Source organism: Pogoniulus pusillus, chromosome 14 (assembly GCF_015220805.1).
Source record: "Pogoniulus pusillus isolate bPogPus1 chromosome 14, bPogPus1.pri, whole genome shotgun sequence".
In the NCBI taxonomy this organism is placed as follows: Eukaryota; Metazoa; Chordata; class Aves; order Piciformes; family Lybiidae; genus Pogoniulus; species Pogoniulus pusillus.
In genome coordinates this window covers 20355347-20369627 of record NC_087277.1, presented here as the reverse complement: position 1 = coordinate 20369627, position 14281 = coordinate 20355347, and the positions used below count along the sequence as shown (strand labels likewise).

Sequence of the window (14281 nt, the reverse complement as noted above, 5' to 3'; positions counted from 1 at the left end):
CCTCTCTGTGCTGCTACCAGCGAGACGTTGGTCCTCCAGTGGAGGACTGGAGCCGTGCTCCCGTAGCGGTGCGGAGCAGCCCCGGGGCCGCTCCCCGCAGCGGCTCTGGGACCCGCAGCGAGCAGGGAACCAGCCCGCGGGGTCCGGTAGCTCTATAGGTCCCGCAGCCCATGGGGCTCCTGTAGCTCTATAGGTCCCGCAGCCCATGGGGCTCCTGTAGCTCTATAGGTCCCGCAGCCCATGGGGCTCCTGTAGCTCTATAGGTCCCGCAGCCCATGGGGCTCCTGTAGCTCTATAGGTGCCGCAGCCCATGGGGCTCCTGTAGCTCCATAGGTCCCGCAGCCCATGGGGCTCCTGTAGCTCTATAGGTCCCGCAGCCCATGGGGCTCCTGTAGCTCCATAGGTCCCGCAGCCCATGGGGCTCCTGTAGCTCTATAGGTCCCGCAGCCCATGGGGCTCCTGTAGCTCTATAGGTCCCGCAGCCCATGGGGCTCCTGTAGCTCTATAGGTCCCGCAGCCCATGGGGCTCCTGTAGCTCTATAGGTCCCGCAGCCCATGGGGCTCCTGTAGCTCCATAGGTCCCGCAGCCCATGGGGCTCCTGTAGCTCTATAGGTCCCGCAGCCCATGGGGCTCCTGTAGCTCCATAGGTCCCGCAGCCCATGGGGCTCCTGTAGCTCTATAGGTCCCGCAGCCCATGGGGCTCCTGTAGCTCTATAGGTCCCGCAGCCCATAGGGCTCCTGTAGCTCTATAGGTGCCGCAGCCCATGGGGCTCCTGTAGCTCTATAGGTCCCGCAGCCCATGGGGCTCCTGTAGCTCTATAGGTGCCGCAGCCCATGGGGCTCCTGTAGCTCTATAGGTCCCGCAGCCCATGGGGCTCCTGTAGCTCTATAGGTCCCGCAGCCCATGGGGCTCCTGTAGCTCTATAGGTCCCGCAGCCCATGGGGCTCCTGTAGCTCCATAGGTCCCGCAGCCCATGGGGCTCCTGTAGCTCTATAGGTCCCGCAGCCCATGGGGCTCCTGTAGCTCCATAGGTCCCGCAGCCCATGGGGCTCCTGTAGCTCTATAGGTCCCGCAGCCCATAGGGCTCCTGTAGCTCTATAGGTGCCGCAGCCCATGGGGCTCCTGTAGCTCTATAGGTCCCGCAGCCCATGGGGCTCCTGTAGCTCTATAGGTCCCGCAGCCCATAGGGCTCCTGTAGCTCTATAGGTCCCGCAGCCCATGGGGCTCCTGTAGCTCCATAGGTCCCGCAGCCCATGGGGCTCCTGTAGCTCTATAGGTCCCGCAGCCCATGGGGCTCCTGTAGCTCCATAGGTCCCGCAGCCCATAGGGCTCCTGTAGCTCCATAGGTCCCGCAGCCCATGGGGCTCCTGTAGCTCCATAGGTCCCGCAGCCCATGGGGCTCCTGTAGCTCCATAGGTCCCGCAGCCCATGGGGCTCCTGTAGCTCTATAGGTCCCGCACCCCATGGGGCTCCTGTAGCTCTATAGGTCCCGCAGCCTCTATCGCCCCCTACAGACCCGCAGAGCCGCTCCCCGTGACAGTGGGGTGTCGGAGGTGGCAGGGGATGCCAGCAGGGGATGCCAGCAGGGGATGCCAGCAGGGTGCTGGGACGGGTGGCAGCAGCTGGCACTGTCCCCACGAGGCACCTCCTCACCCACAGTGCCTGTAATTAGCCAATGCCTTTAATCGGGGCTTTATCTGGGCCCTGGGTGTCTCCATGGGTCACTTGTGGGTCACTCCGTGGGTCCCTCCACAGGTCACTCTGGGTCTGTGGCTGGTTCCGTGGGTAGTCAGTGGGTCCGTGGGTCCCTCATGTCCTTGTTCCCCTCAGAGGGGCAGGGTGAGCCTGTTGCTTCCTCCGTGGGTCCCTCCGTGTCCCACCCCAGTGGGGCCCAATATGTCCATGGGACACTCCACGTGTGTCAGTCCGTGGGTGTCAGTGGGGCAGCATGTGTCTGTGGGTCACTCCATGTCCCCCGTGGGTGTCAGTGGGGCAGGGCATCCTCTGCCAGCGCCAGTCCCACCATGCTCCCCCAGCCCCCCAGCAGCCCCAGGCTCTGCAGCCCCAGCAGCACCCACGGGGCCCCTGCCTCTGCTGCCACCATGGCTGGCACCTAGGGAGAGGAGGAACACTTGTGTCACCCCCATGGCGCCCACTGCCACCTCCGTGAGCCACCCCATACCACCCTACACCAACCCGTGCCACCCATGTCACCCACGTCCCCTCATCTCCATACCCCCTGATGTCCCTCATGGTGTCCCCAGGCCACCCCATGTCTCAGTGGGGTATCAATGTCCCCTCGATGGTTCCTAGCCCCTTGATGTCCCACGTCCCACCCTGTCCCCACGTCCCACCAGCCACAGCTACATGACAGCCCCAGGACGTGCCCAGCGTTCCCACAGTGTCCCCGGGTGTCCCCCTCACCATGTCGGCCAGCGCCAGGTGCAGCAGCAGCCCAGTGACGATGGCACCCAGCCAGGTGCGGGCAGAGCTGGTGGTGCCCAGCACCAGCCCCAGGTAGACGCCAGGCAGCACCGGCAGCATCCAGCAGCACCCCAGAGCCAGCACCCGCCGGGCCCCCAGCCCGGACTGCGACAGCACCGACACAAAGCCTGCAGGGGCACAGGGACACGGGGCAGTGAGTGCCCAGCCACACCAGGGGCACAGGGACACGGGGCAGTCAGCGCCCAGCCACACCAGGGGCACAGGGACACGGGGCAGTGAGTGCCCAGCCACACCAGGGGCACAGGGACACGGGGCAGTGAGTGCCCAGCCACACCAGGGGCACAGGGACACGGGGCAGTGAGTGCCCAGCCACACCAGGGGCACAGGGACACGGGGCAGTCAGCGCCCAGCCACACCAGGGGCACAGGGACACGGGGCAGTCAGTGCCCAGCCACACCAGGGGCACAGGGACACGGGGCAGTCAGTGCCCAGCCACACCAGGGGCACAGGAACACGGGGCAGTGAGTGCCCAGCCACACCAGGGGCACAGGGACACGGGGCAGTGAGTGCCCAGCCACACCAGGGGCACAGGGGGCACCAGTGACACCAGCCATACCCACTGTCAGCCCCTAGTGACACCAATCGCACCTGCTCCACACCCCTGACATGACCCTCCCAAGCCCCCTAAGCCCTCCATGCCCCCATCCCGTGTCCCCCACGCCCCCTGTACCCCACCGACGAACCTCCACGACCCACCCACATACCCTGTACTTCCCATACCCACGACCCCCATGCCCACCACCCTCCCACACAGCACACCCCTCCATGCCCCCTTCCCCCCCAAACTCCAACCCACGGACCCCCTAACCCCTCCATACCCCCACCCCAAACCCCCTCGTGCCCCCCCTAGCCCTCCCCAGCACCCACCCATGGCATGAGGCAGCCCATGGCAAAGCAGAGCCAGCCCAGTGCTGGCCCCACTGCGCCACGAGTGGGCAAAGGCAGCCCCCAGTGCCAGCCCATCGGCCAGGTTGTGTGCAGCACCTCCCACCGTCATGGTCCAGGGCACACCTGGGGGCATAAGGACACCCAAAGGTCATGAGTGGGGGCATCACCAGGCCACCTATGGGGCACCCTCAGGCACCCACTGAGCTCCTCTAGGCTCCCAAAAGAGTGCCCACGAGCTCCCACAGGCAGCCATGAGTCACTCAGGCACCCATGGGGCACGCAGTGCCCCCCCAAGTCACCCACAGATACCCATGGGGCATCCACAGTGCATCCAGTGCCACCCAGTGTCACCCACTGACACCATCAGGGCACCCAGTGAGCACACAGTATCCTCCAGCATCATCTCCCTCATCCCCCAGTGCCACCCAGTACACACCAGAATCCCTCCCAGTATCCCCCAGTCCCTCTTTCACATCCCGGAACCCCCCCCCAGAGTGTCCCAGCCCTCCCCCCAGAATTCCTCCCAGTCCCTCCCAGTGCCCCCCAGTGCCCCCCATGGGTGCGCACCGCGCTGGCCCAGTGGCCTAATGGACAAGGCATCAGCCTCCGGAGCTGGGGATTGTGGGTTCGAGTCCCACCTGGGTCGGGACCCTTTTACCGGGGGAGGGCACCGGGGGGGCCGCGGGCCGGTTTGGGGGTCCCTCTAGGGGCTCTTGTGGGGCTCACCTCTGCTCTGCAGCGCTGGGGGCGTGGGAGAGCTCTCGGCCTCTTCTGGCTTAACCTGGGGGCAAAATGCGGAGCTGCCCCCACAGCATCCCAGTGCCCTGCCCCCCACAGCACCCCACTGCTCCCAGTGCCCTGCCCCCCACAGCACCCCACTGCTCCCAGTGCCCTGCACCCCACAGCACCCCACTGCTCCCAGTGCTCCATCCCGCTGCCACCCACAGCACCTCACTGCTCCCACTTCTCCATCCCGCTGCTCCCAGTGCCCTGCACCCCACAGCACCCCACTGCTCCCACCTCTCCATCCTACAGCACCCCACTGCTCCCAGTGCCCTGCCCCACAGCACCCCACTGCTCCCACTTCTCCATCCCGCTGCTCCCAGTGCCCTGCCCCACAGCACCTCACTGCTCCCACTTCTCCATCCCACTGCTCCCAGTGCCCTGCCCCACAGCACCTCACTGCTCCCACTTCTCCATCCCACTGCTCCCAGTGCCCTGCCCCACAGCACCTCACTGCTCCCACTTCTCCATCCCACTGCTCCCAGTGCTCCATCTCGCTGCTCCCACTGCCCTGCCCCCCACAGCACCCCACTGCTCCCAGTGCTCCATCCTGCTGCTCCCAGTTCCCTGCCCTACACCATTCCATTGCTCCCAGTTCCCTGCCCCGCACCCCCCCAGTGCTCCCAGCCTCCTGCCCCACACGCCCCAGCACTCCCAGTTTCCGACCCCACACCCCCCCAATGCTCCCAGCCCCCTGCCCCACACCACCCCATTGCTCCCAGTTCCCTGCCCCGCACCACCCCAGTATTCCCAGCCCCCTGCCCCACACGCCCCAGCACTCCCAGTTCCCTGCCCCGCACCACCCCAGTATTCCCAGCCCCCTGCCCCACACGCCCCAGCACTCCCAGTTCCCTGCCCCACACCCCCCCAGTGCTCCCAGCCCCCTGCCCCACACGCCCCAGTGCTCCCAGTACGCACCAGTTCGATGCTGGACCCCGCCGGCTGCTGCTCCAGCTCCCCCTGGCGGTGCTGCTGGCCCTCTGCAGGGGCGCTGGGGAGGGGGCCCTGACCCCACGGCCGGTCACGGACCCTCCGTCGCCCCGCCAGTCCCTCCCAGTACCGCTCACACCGCACCCAGCCTCTCCCAGACCTCCCATAGCCCCCCTCAGCCCCCATCACCCTTCCTACCCCCCTGTTATCCCTCCAGCCCCCTCCCAGTCCCTCTCATAACTGCTCCCAGTTCCCTGCAGTCCTCCCATACCTCCCCCAGTCCCCCCCACTGCCCTCCCAACCTCGTTCCAGTCCCTCCATACCCCCCAGTCCCCCCCAGGACCCCTCCCAGCTCCCCCTGCGGTGCCTCCCAGCGCGTACCTGGGGCAGGAGGATGCTCAGCAGCTTCTCCAGCAGGAAGGCTCCATAGAGCCCCCCCAGGACCCCCAGCAGCGACCAGGGCAGCACCTGGGCCTCCTCGGACACCTCGGGGGGGCTTGGGGACACCTCACCGTGGCTGTGGGACCCCAGGAGCTGGGGGCAGGATAAGAAAAAGGATGTCACAGTGTCACCCCCACATGTCCTCTCATGCCCCAGCGTGTCCCTGTTGTATCCCACCTTGTCCCCATATCCTCGTGATCCCTCCCGCCCCTCATTGTCCCCAATGGCCCCATGATGTCCCAGTTATCCCCAGTGTCCCCTTACTGCCCTCAAATCCCCATCGTATCCATGTCTCCCCTGTTGTCCCCATTGTCCCCAAGATGTCCCCGCATTTCAATGTCCACAGTGTCCCCAGGATGTCCCCAGTGTCCCCACCGTACCCATCACTGCCGCTGTCCCCATGATGTCCCCAGTGCCCCCATGGCATCACCAGTGTCCCCAGACTTGTGGCAGGAGGCACAGCAGCACGTCTTCAAGTCCCGGTGTCCCCACTGTCCCCACCCCTCCCGCTGTCCCCACGGCTGTCCCCAGTGTCCCCAGACCTGCGGCAGGAGGTGCAGGAGCGCGTCCCCGCTGAGGGTCCCCGAGGCCAGCCCCAGCAGCAGGGGGTGCAGCCAGCGCTCGCACTGGCGGCAGAGGGGACAGCGCAGCAGGGCCACCGCCAGCAGCGGGCACAGGGCCAGCGCCAGCCCTGCCAGCGAGCCCAGCACGTACCCTGGGGGGAGACGAGAGGACGCTGACACCGGGCAGGGGACAGGGCATGGAAGCAGCTTGCCCTCATCCCCAAAGGTGGGAGGTGGCATCTTGCAGGGCAGCAGGACCCTGCCACTGTTCCTGTCCCCATCTCTGCCCCCATGTTCCCACCCCTGCCCCATGCCTACCCTGGGCCACATGTCCCTATCGCCTGCTCCTCGTTTCTGTCACTAAAGGTGCCCAGTGCCACCCCCTGGCACAGCAGGACTCTGACCCTCTCCCCAGCCTTGTCCCTGTCCCTATGTCCTTGTCCTCATGTCTGTCCCTGTGTCCATCCCTGTCTCTGTCATCATGCTTCTGGTCCCATTCTCGTCCTTGTCCCCTTTTCTGCCCCTGTTGCCATCCCCATGTCTCTGTCTCCAAGTCCCAATGTCCTGCTCACTCTCCTTGTCCCTGTGTCCCCATCTCCATGTCCCTCCTTGCCTGTTCCTGTGTCCCTGTCCTCAAGGGTGCATGATGCCACCCCAAGGGACAGCAGGACACCATGTCCCCACACCTGTCCTGCTCTCCCCATGTCCCTGTCCCCTGCACTCACTCTGGCTGGTGCTGAGCTCTTCGCTGGCTGGGGTGCTGGTGACAGAGGGGGTGCTGGTGACAGAGGGGGTGCTGGCGGCGGGGGGGGTGCTGGTGACAGAGGGGGTGCTGGCGGCGGGGGGGGTGCCGGTGACAGAGGGGGTGCTGGTGACAGAGGGGGTGCTGGCGGCGGGGGGGGTGCTGGCGGCGGCAGTGGGGGGGGCAGCATTCCGCACGTGTGCCCTCCTGAGCCAGCCCTCCCCTGGCACCCCCAGGACCTGCAGCAGACTAGGAGGGGTCTGGGCAGCCTGGAAATGGAGGAGGGGGCACAGCATCAGCATCCTGAGCCACCCCTGGCACCTGAATTCCCTGCTATGCTATGGGCACCTTAACGCCCCCATGGGCACCCTGACACCCCCCATCATGGGCACACTGCCCTATCCCACGGCACCTTAGCCCCCCATGACACTCGGACCACCCCATGGGCACATTGGGCACCCAGGCCACACCCCATTGCTCCCTGACACCTCCCAGTGCCATGCCAGTCACTGCTGTATGGTGCCAGTCACTATTGCTTGGTGCCAGGCAGTGCCAGGCCATGCCAGGCAGTGCCAAGCAAACTGCTGCACTGATGCATGGTGCTGTGCTATGCCGTAGTGTGTCAGGCAATGCCATGCCAAGCCACACACCACTGCACAGGGCCAGGCAGTGCCACACAATGCTGGCCATATTGTACACAGACAGGCAGTGCCATGGCATGCCAGTTATCGTCCTGGGGTGGCATGTAGTGCCCCACAGTGCTGCGCCAGGCAGTGCTGTGCCAGCTGTGCCATGCCATTCCAGTCACCACTGCACAAAGCTAGGCAATGCTACACAGAGCTGTGCCATGTTGTAGCACGTCAGGCAGCGTCACTCTGGTGCCAGGCATTGCCACACAGTGCTGTGCCACACAGTACACCACTCAGTGCCCCTTCATGCCCAACAGCACTCCCCTCTGCCACCCCATGCTCTGGCACGCTCCAACCCCTCACCCCTCCACTCTGTGCCGCTCCAGTGCCAGGCTGTGCTGAGCCATCTGGACTTTGTCCCCTCAGTGCCACCCGCCCTGCCCGCTTTTCCACACGGCCCAGCGTCCCTGCTGTGCCCGGCGCGGTGCCACCACCGTGCCCGCCACTCACCTTTCCACACGGCCCAGCCTGGCACTGCGCACGGCCACCCCTTGTCCCCACGAGGGACATCTCGGTGCCACCACCGGACCTGGCACCTGACGACGCCACCACCACCAAGTTCGGCACCGGGACGCTGGTGGCAGCGGTGGCACCGCCACTGGGGTCCCAGGCAGCCCCAGCAAAGGCCACTTGAACCAGGAGGAGAAGCCCCAGCAGGGTCATGGCACAGCGGGGCTGGCTGGTGGTGGTGGCACGGGGCTGCGGTGGCACCAAATGTCCCCAAGAGGTGGCCCTGGGGTGCCCGGGGCTGTAAAAGCAGCCGGTGCCCGCCCCGGTGATTGGCTGCGGCTGAGATTGCGCCGGGTTAACCATTCCTCAGGGGCCTGGCACCGCCGCGGCTGGCACCAGCTGTGCGCTGGTGGGACCAGTCCCACCAGTCCAGGGGTGGGGGCTTAGCCATGGGGTGGTGGCAGTGGTCCTGGGCTGGGGAGAGCAGGCCAAGGCTGGCGGCACCAGTTTTGCGGTGGTGATACCAGTCTAAGGGTGGTGGGACCAGGCCAAGGGCTGTGGGAGCAGTTCTAACGCGGCAGAAGCAGTTCTGGGGCAGGGGGGGGCCAGCCATGGGGTAGGGAGAGCAGGCCAAGGCTGGTGGGGCCAGTTTTGGGGTGGTGACACTGGGTATGGGGTGCGGAGAGAAGCCAAGGGGTGGTGGGACCAGCCCAAAGGTGCTGGGGTCAGACTAGGAGTTGTGGGGCCAGTTGTAATGTGGTGGGACCAGTTCTGGGGTGGTTGGTGGGACCAGTCCAAGGCTGGTAGGACCAGTGCTAGGGTGGTGGCACCAGTTATGGAGTGGTGGCACCAGTTATGGAGTGGTGGCACCAGTCTAAGAGTGGCAGGATCAGCCATGGGCTGATGGGACCAGTCACTGGGCAGCAGGATCGTGCCAAGGGTGGTGGCAGCAGTCTAAGGGTGGTAGGACCAGCTGTGGGCTGGTGGGACCAGTCCAAGCGAGATGGGAGCAGCCTAAGAGTGGCAGAAGCTATTCAAGGGTGCTGGGAAGGGTTATGGGACCCCTCCTGGCACCCATCTTGGCACCCATGTCACATGGCTGCCCTCAAGGCCACAGCACCAACCTCTGGAGCTGGGAATTATGGGTCCAAGCCCTACCTGGGTCACTGGAGACACGGATTTTGCCCCCTGGGCACTGTGCCAGGAGCATGTTGGCACAAGGAAGTGGCACTAGGAAAGTCCCTGTCACAGCTGAGACCTTGTGCCATGGGTGTGGGTGTGTGGAGCCAGCACCAGAGGGACCAGAGGTGGAGTCTGGTCACCTCCCACCACCACCAGTGCCACCATCATGATGCCAGCCCCAACCACAGTGATGGCAACACCATCCACGCTGATGCCAGCCCCAACCATGGTGGTACCCATGGTGCCAGGAAGGGAATGTTTGATGGAGAGGAGGGAGGGGATGGTGCTGGCACCAAACAGGGACAAAGCTTGGGTTGAGAGCCCGCGCCTAAATGTCTTAAACTAGGTCAAAACCACTTTAAGCTGGGTCCAAGTCTCCCAAGCCAAGCCTAAAATAACCTTAAATCAGGTTAAAATCTTTCAAAGGCAGGTCTAAATCTCTTAAACCAGCCCAAAATCTCTTTAAGCTGAGCCTAAAGCTCTTGAGACAGGTCTAAATCCTCCTGAACCAGGCTGAAATTTCTTAAACCAGGTCTAAATAAATGGGGTTAAAACCCTCTTTAATAAATCAATTCCACACCTCTTAAACCAAAACCTCCCTAAGACAGGTCTAGAGGCTGCCTCCTAAATCAGGTCTAGAAATTGGCCAAAATCAGGTCTGAATATCTCAGAATCAGTCTAAATCTCTTCAAACTGTGCCAAAATGTCTTAAACCAGGCCCAAGTCCCTTAATTTGGGCCTAAATCCCTTAATTCAGGTCAAAATCTCTTTGAAATGGGTCAAAATCTCTTTAAATTGGGTCTAAACGTCTTTAAGTTAGGTCTAAAATGTCTTTAAGCTGTGTCTAAATCTATTAACTAGATCTGAATTTCCTAAACTAGGTCTAAATATGTTTAAACTGGGTCCACACCTCTTAAATTTGGTCCAAAACCCTTAACTTGACTTTCTATCCCCTAACCCAGGTCAGCATCTCCTTAAACCACACCAAAAGATGTTTAAACATGGTCTAAATCTGTTTCAGTTGGACTCAACTCTTTTAAATCAGATCCAAATCCCTTAATTTGGGTTTGTACTTACTAATCCAGGCTAAATTTATCTTAAAATGCATCAAAACAGCTTTAGCCTAAATCTCTAAAACCAGGTCTGAATTTCCTAAGCTGAGTCCAAGTCTCTTTAAATTTGCTCTGAATCACTTCGATGCCATCCAAATCCCCTCATTTGGGTCTACGCCTCTCAAATCAGGTCTAAATCCATTTAAATTGGGTCCAAATACCTTAAGCTAGGTCAAAATCTCTTTAAATTTGGTCTGAATCTCTTCAGCTGGGTCTGAATCTCTTAAACCAGGTCTGAATCTGTTTCAATTGGACCCAAATCTCTTAAATGGGATCTAAATCCCTCCATTTGAGTCTAAATCTCTTAAACCGAGTCTAAATCACTTTAAATTGGGTCCAAATACCTTAAGCTAGGTCAAAATCTCGTTAAATTGGGTCTAAATCCCTTAACTCAGGTCAAAACCCCTTTAAACCGGGTTCCAATCTTTCCATTTGCCTCCCGCCCCGCCCTCTCACCCCATAGCCCCGCCCCAGACCACTATCCCCGCCCCCAGACCACATAGCCCCGCCCCAGACCACTAGCCCCGCCTCCAGGCTCTATAGCCCCGCCCCCAGACCCATAGCCCCGCCCCCAGCCGGTGACACGCAGGCCACTGCCAGGCTCGGTTAAACGATCGCTGCGCCGTCGACCCCAGTCGATGACACACAGGCCGCTGCCAGGCTCGATGGAGCGATCGCGGCGCCATCGACCCCCAGCGCCACCATTTCCGCGGAAGCTGCGGGAATCGGCCCCGGGAATCGGCCCCGGGAGGTAACCGGAGCCCCCCGCAGCCCTCCAGAAGAGGCCGGGCCCCGGCGGGATGTTTCACGGCATCACGGCGCCGACCGGGATGGGAGGTGAGAGCGGCGGGGACAGGCCCAGGACTCCCGGAGCGGGGAACCGGCGTCAGTGGGAGGGGTCCCAGGGCTACCTGGGCGGTAATTGTGGCTACTGGGGGACGCCGGAGTTACTCGGAGGAGCTACCGGGGCTATCACGGGGACACTGGGGCTACTGGAGCGGGGAGCAGGGCTACTGGCGGAGGTGCTGGGGCTGCCGGGGAGGGGAACTGGGCTCCCGGAGGGACCGCAGCTACCGTGGGAGGGCGACCCTGGGCTTACCGGGAGGGCGCTCAGGGTTACCAGTCGGGGACTGGGCTTACTGGAGGGGGTCCTGGGACTACTGGGAGGGGAATTGCGGCCACTGGGGGGACCGGAGTTACTTGGGTCGGGTCTTGGGGCTCCCAAGGGGACACTGGGGGGTGGACCAGGGTTGCTGGAATGGGGCTACCAGAGGAGGGGTTTAGTGGGAGGGGGCTCTGGTTAATGCTCTGCCCGTGCACAGCCCCCGGGAACAAGCCGGAGCTCTACGAGGTGAGTGTGGCCACCACCTGCCCCAGCAGGGTGTCCCAGGGTCACCCTGGCTGTGCCCAGGGCTGAGCTGGTCCTCTTGTCCCCGCAGGAGGTGAAGCTCTACAAGAACGCGCGGGAGAGGGAGAAGTGAGTTTGGCCAGCAGCCTGCTCCCGCCCGCCTCGGGCAGGCTCAGTGTCCCAGGACCTGCTCCAGCACGGTTCCTCCTGGGACACCACTGTCCAGCAGGGTTCCCTCTTCTCTGTGCTCTTCCCTGGTCCTGTTCTCCATCGTGGTCCATCCTTGGGGCCCTGTTGTGCACCATGGTCCCTTCTCTGTGGTGGTTCCTCCTGGGACATCATTCTCCGTTGTGACCCCCTCTTCTCCATCGTGGGCCTTCTTAGGACACAGTTCTCCATCATCATAGCACCCTCTTCTTCACCATGGTCCTTCATTCTCCATCACAGTCTCAAGTTGTGCCGGGGGAGGTCTAGGCTGGATGTTAGCAGGAAGTTGTTGGCAGAGAGAGTGATTGGCATTGGAATGGGCTGCCCAGGGAGGTGGTGGGGTCACTGTCCCTGGAGGTGTTGAAGAAAAGCCTGGCTGAGGCACTTAGTGCCATGGTCTGGTTGACTGGACAGGGCTGGATGCTAGGCTGGATTGGACGAGCTTGGAGGTCTCTTCCAACCTGGTTGATTCTATGATCCTCCCCTTTTCCATTGTGGTTCTTCTTGGGACCCTTCTTTCCATGATGTTCTCTTCTCTGGTATGGTCCTTCCTGGCACACCGTTGTCCATCATGGTTTTCTTGTCTCCATCAAGCTCCCCACTCTCCATCATGGTCCTTCCCTGGCACACTGCTGTCCATCATAGTCCACATTTTTCCATCATGGCCCATCCTGAGACACCTAGGTCCCCTCTTCTCCATCACGGTCCCTCCTGGGCCACCACTGTCCCCTAGGTCCCCTCTTCTCCACCAGGTCCCTGTTGCCCTTGCAGGTACGACAACATGGCTGAGCTCTTTGCCGTGGTGAAGACGCTGCAGGCCCTGGAGAAGGCCTATATCAAGGACTGTGTCTCACCCAACGAGTAAGTCCTCAGGTGGTGGCACCCAGAAGCGCCCTGCTGGTGTCCCTGGGCTTGGGGACCTTCTGGCTGCTGTCCCCTGCAGGTACACAGCCGCCTGCTCCCGTCTCCTGGTCCAGTTCAAAGCTGCCCTCAAGCAGGTCCAAGGTGCTGAGATCAGCTCCATTGATGACTTCTGCCGCAAGTTCCGGGTGAGCCGAGATGCCACCGGTACCTTTGGTGCCACCAGTACCTTTGGTGCCACCAGTACCTTGGTGCCACCAGCACCTTTGGTGCTGGCGCTCTCAGGGTGCTGGCTGTGCCACTGATGGTGTTGTCTCACTGCAGCTCGACTGTCCCTTGGCCATGGAGAGGATCAAGGAGGACCGTCCCATCACCATCAAGGATGACAAGGGCAACCTCAACCGCTGCATTGCCGACATCGTCTCCGTACGGCCCTGGCTTGGGTGGATTTAGGGATGGGAAGGGTTGTGGTTGAGCCAAGGTCTTGGTTGAGCCAAGAAGGTCATGGGAAAGGTTGTGGTTGAGCCAGAAGAGCCATGGTTGAGCTGGAATGGTCATGGTTGAGCCAAGGTGGGTTAGAGTTGAGCTGAAAGGGTCATAAGAAGGGTTGTGGTTTTGCTGGAAGGACTGTGGTTGAACCAGAGGGGTCATGAGAAGGGTCATGGTTGAGCCGAGGAGGGTCATGGTTGAATCAAGGTCCTGGTTAAGGCAAGGTCATGAGATAGGTCATTGTTGAGCTAAGATGGGTTGTGGTGGAGCCAGGGTCACTGTAGAGCCAGGACAAGTTGTGGTTGAGCAAAGAGGGTCTTGGTTGAGCCAAGGTGGTCACACAGTGGGATGTGATTGAGCCAGGAATGGTCATGGTTGAGGCAGAGAAGTCTCAACTGAGCTGAGGGTGATGGTTGAACCAGAGAGGGTCCAGGTTGAGCAGGGATGGTCACAGCCAAGCCAAACCCTCCTTCTCTCTCAGCTCTTCATCACGGTGATGGACAAGCTGCGCCTGGAGATCCGAGCCATGGACGAGGTAAGGACCCCATGGCTCAACCACAGCCGCACTGGGACCTCTGTTCCAGCACTGTGCCTCTGCCCCAACCTCTCACGTTCTCCTCCTGCTCCAGATCCAACCAGACCTGCGGGAGCTGATGGAGACCATGAACCGCATGAGCCACCTGCCCCCGGACTTCGAGGGCAGGCAGAAAGTCAACCAATGGTGAGCACCAGGGTGCCAGCAGTGGCACCATTGCCCAGGCTGGAGGTGTGGAAGCCCACTTGAGGCTCTGAAGCCTTTCTTGAGCTCTGAAGCCCACCCTTGGTCTTCTCCTAGGTTGCAGACCCTCAGTGGGATGTCAGCATCAGACGAGCTGGACGACTCCCAGGTCAGGCAGATGTTGTTCGACCTGGAGTCAGCCTACAACGCCTTCAACCGCTTCCTCCACGCCTGAGCCCCTCCCCGGCACACCCTGCAGCCTCCCACTTCCCTCCCAGGCCTTACTGGTGGTTAGAAGCTGGAGGCAATAAAACTGCTTTGTGTTCTTGGTGTTACCTCTGCCACCACCCTCACAAGAAAGCAGAACCACC

At 61.9% G+C, this 14281-nt stretch overlaps 2 protein-coding genes and 1 non-coding gene across 3 annotated transcripts; 2 read left to right on the top strand and 1 right to left on the bottom strand.

The window, feature by feature from the left end:
- Positions 1-1986: 1986 nt before the first annotated feature.
- On the bottom strand, positions 1987-7156 carry SLC39A4 (solute carrier family 39 member 4). The gene is made up of 8 exons (XM_064154304.1): positions 6838-7156; positions 6092-6264; positions 5490-5642; positions 5097-5183; positions 4122-4176; positions 3375-3518; positions 2427-2614; positions 1987-2115 (listed from the first exon to the last, which is right to left on the bottom strand). Exons 1-8 carry the CDS (start codon positions 7154-7156, stop codon positions 1987-1989), a joined length of 1248 nt encoding a protein of 415 aa, XP_064010374.1.
- TRNAR-CCG (transfer RNA arginine (anticodon CCG)) lies at positions 3969-4041 on the top strand. The gene has a single exon. It is a non-coding gene; the product is annotated as a tRNA-Arg (tRNA).
- Positions 7157-10949: 3793 nt separating the features above from the next.
- Positions 10950-14245, top strand: VPS28 (VPS28 subunit of ESCRT-I). The gene is made up of 9 exons (XM_064154466.1): positions 10950-11124; positions 11610-11638; positions 11727-11764; positions 12614-12703; positions 12786-12891; positions 13028-13129; positions 13674-13727; positions 13822-13913; positions 14028-14245. The coding sequence occupies exons 1-9, from the start codon at positions 11088-11090 to the stop codon at positions 14143-14145; spliced, it is 666 nt and encodes a 221-aa protein (XP_064010536.1). The 5' UTR covers positions 10950-11087; the 3' UTR covers positions 14146-14245.
- The last annotated feature ends 36 nt before the right edge of the window (positions 14246-14281 follow it).

Bases quoted from the DNA above. Each gene is read 5' to 3' on its own strand.
- SLC39A4 (XM_064154304.1), bottom strand. From the start codon at position 7,156: ATGCTGATGCTGTGCCCCCTCCTCCATTTCCAGGCTGCCCAGACCCCT. The intron at 5,184-5,489 runs GTACGCGCTGGG...CCGTGGGGTCAG, and splicing joins TGAGCATCCTCCTGCCCCAG to GGCCCCCTCCCCAGCGCCCC. The intron at 3,519-4,121 runs GTGAGCCCCACA...TTATGCCCCCAG, and splicing joins CCCAGCGCTGCAGAGCAGAG to GTGTGCCCTGGACCATGACG.
- VPS28 (XM_064154466.1), top strand. From the start codon at position 11,088: ATGTTTCACGGCATCACGGCGCCGACCGGGATGGGAG. The intron at 11,765-12,613 runs GTGAGTTTGGCC...TTGCCCTTGCAG, and splicing joins AACGCGCGGGAGAGGGAGAA to GTACGACAACATGGCTGAGC. The intron at 12,892-13,027 runs GTGAGCCGAGAT...GTCTCACTGCAG, and splicing joins ACTTCTGCCGCAAGTTCCGG to CTCGACTGTCCCTTGGCCAT.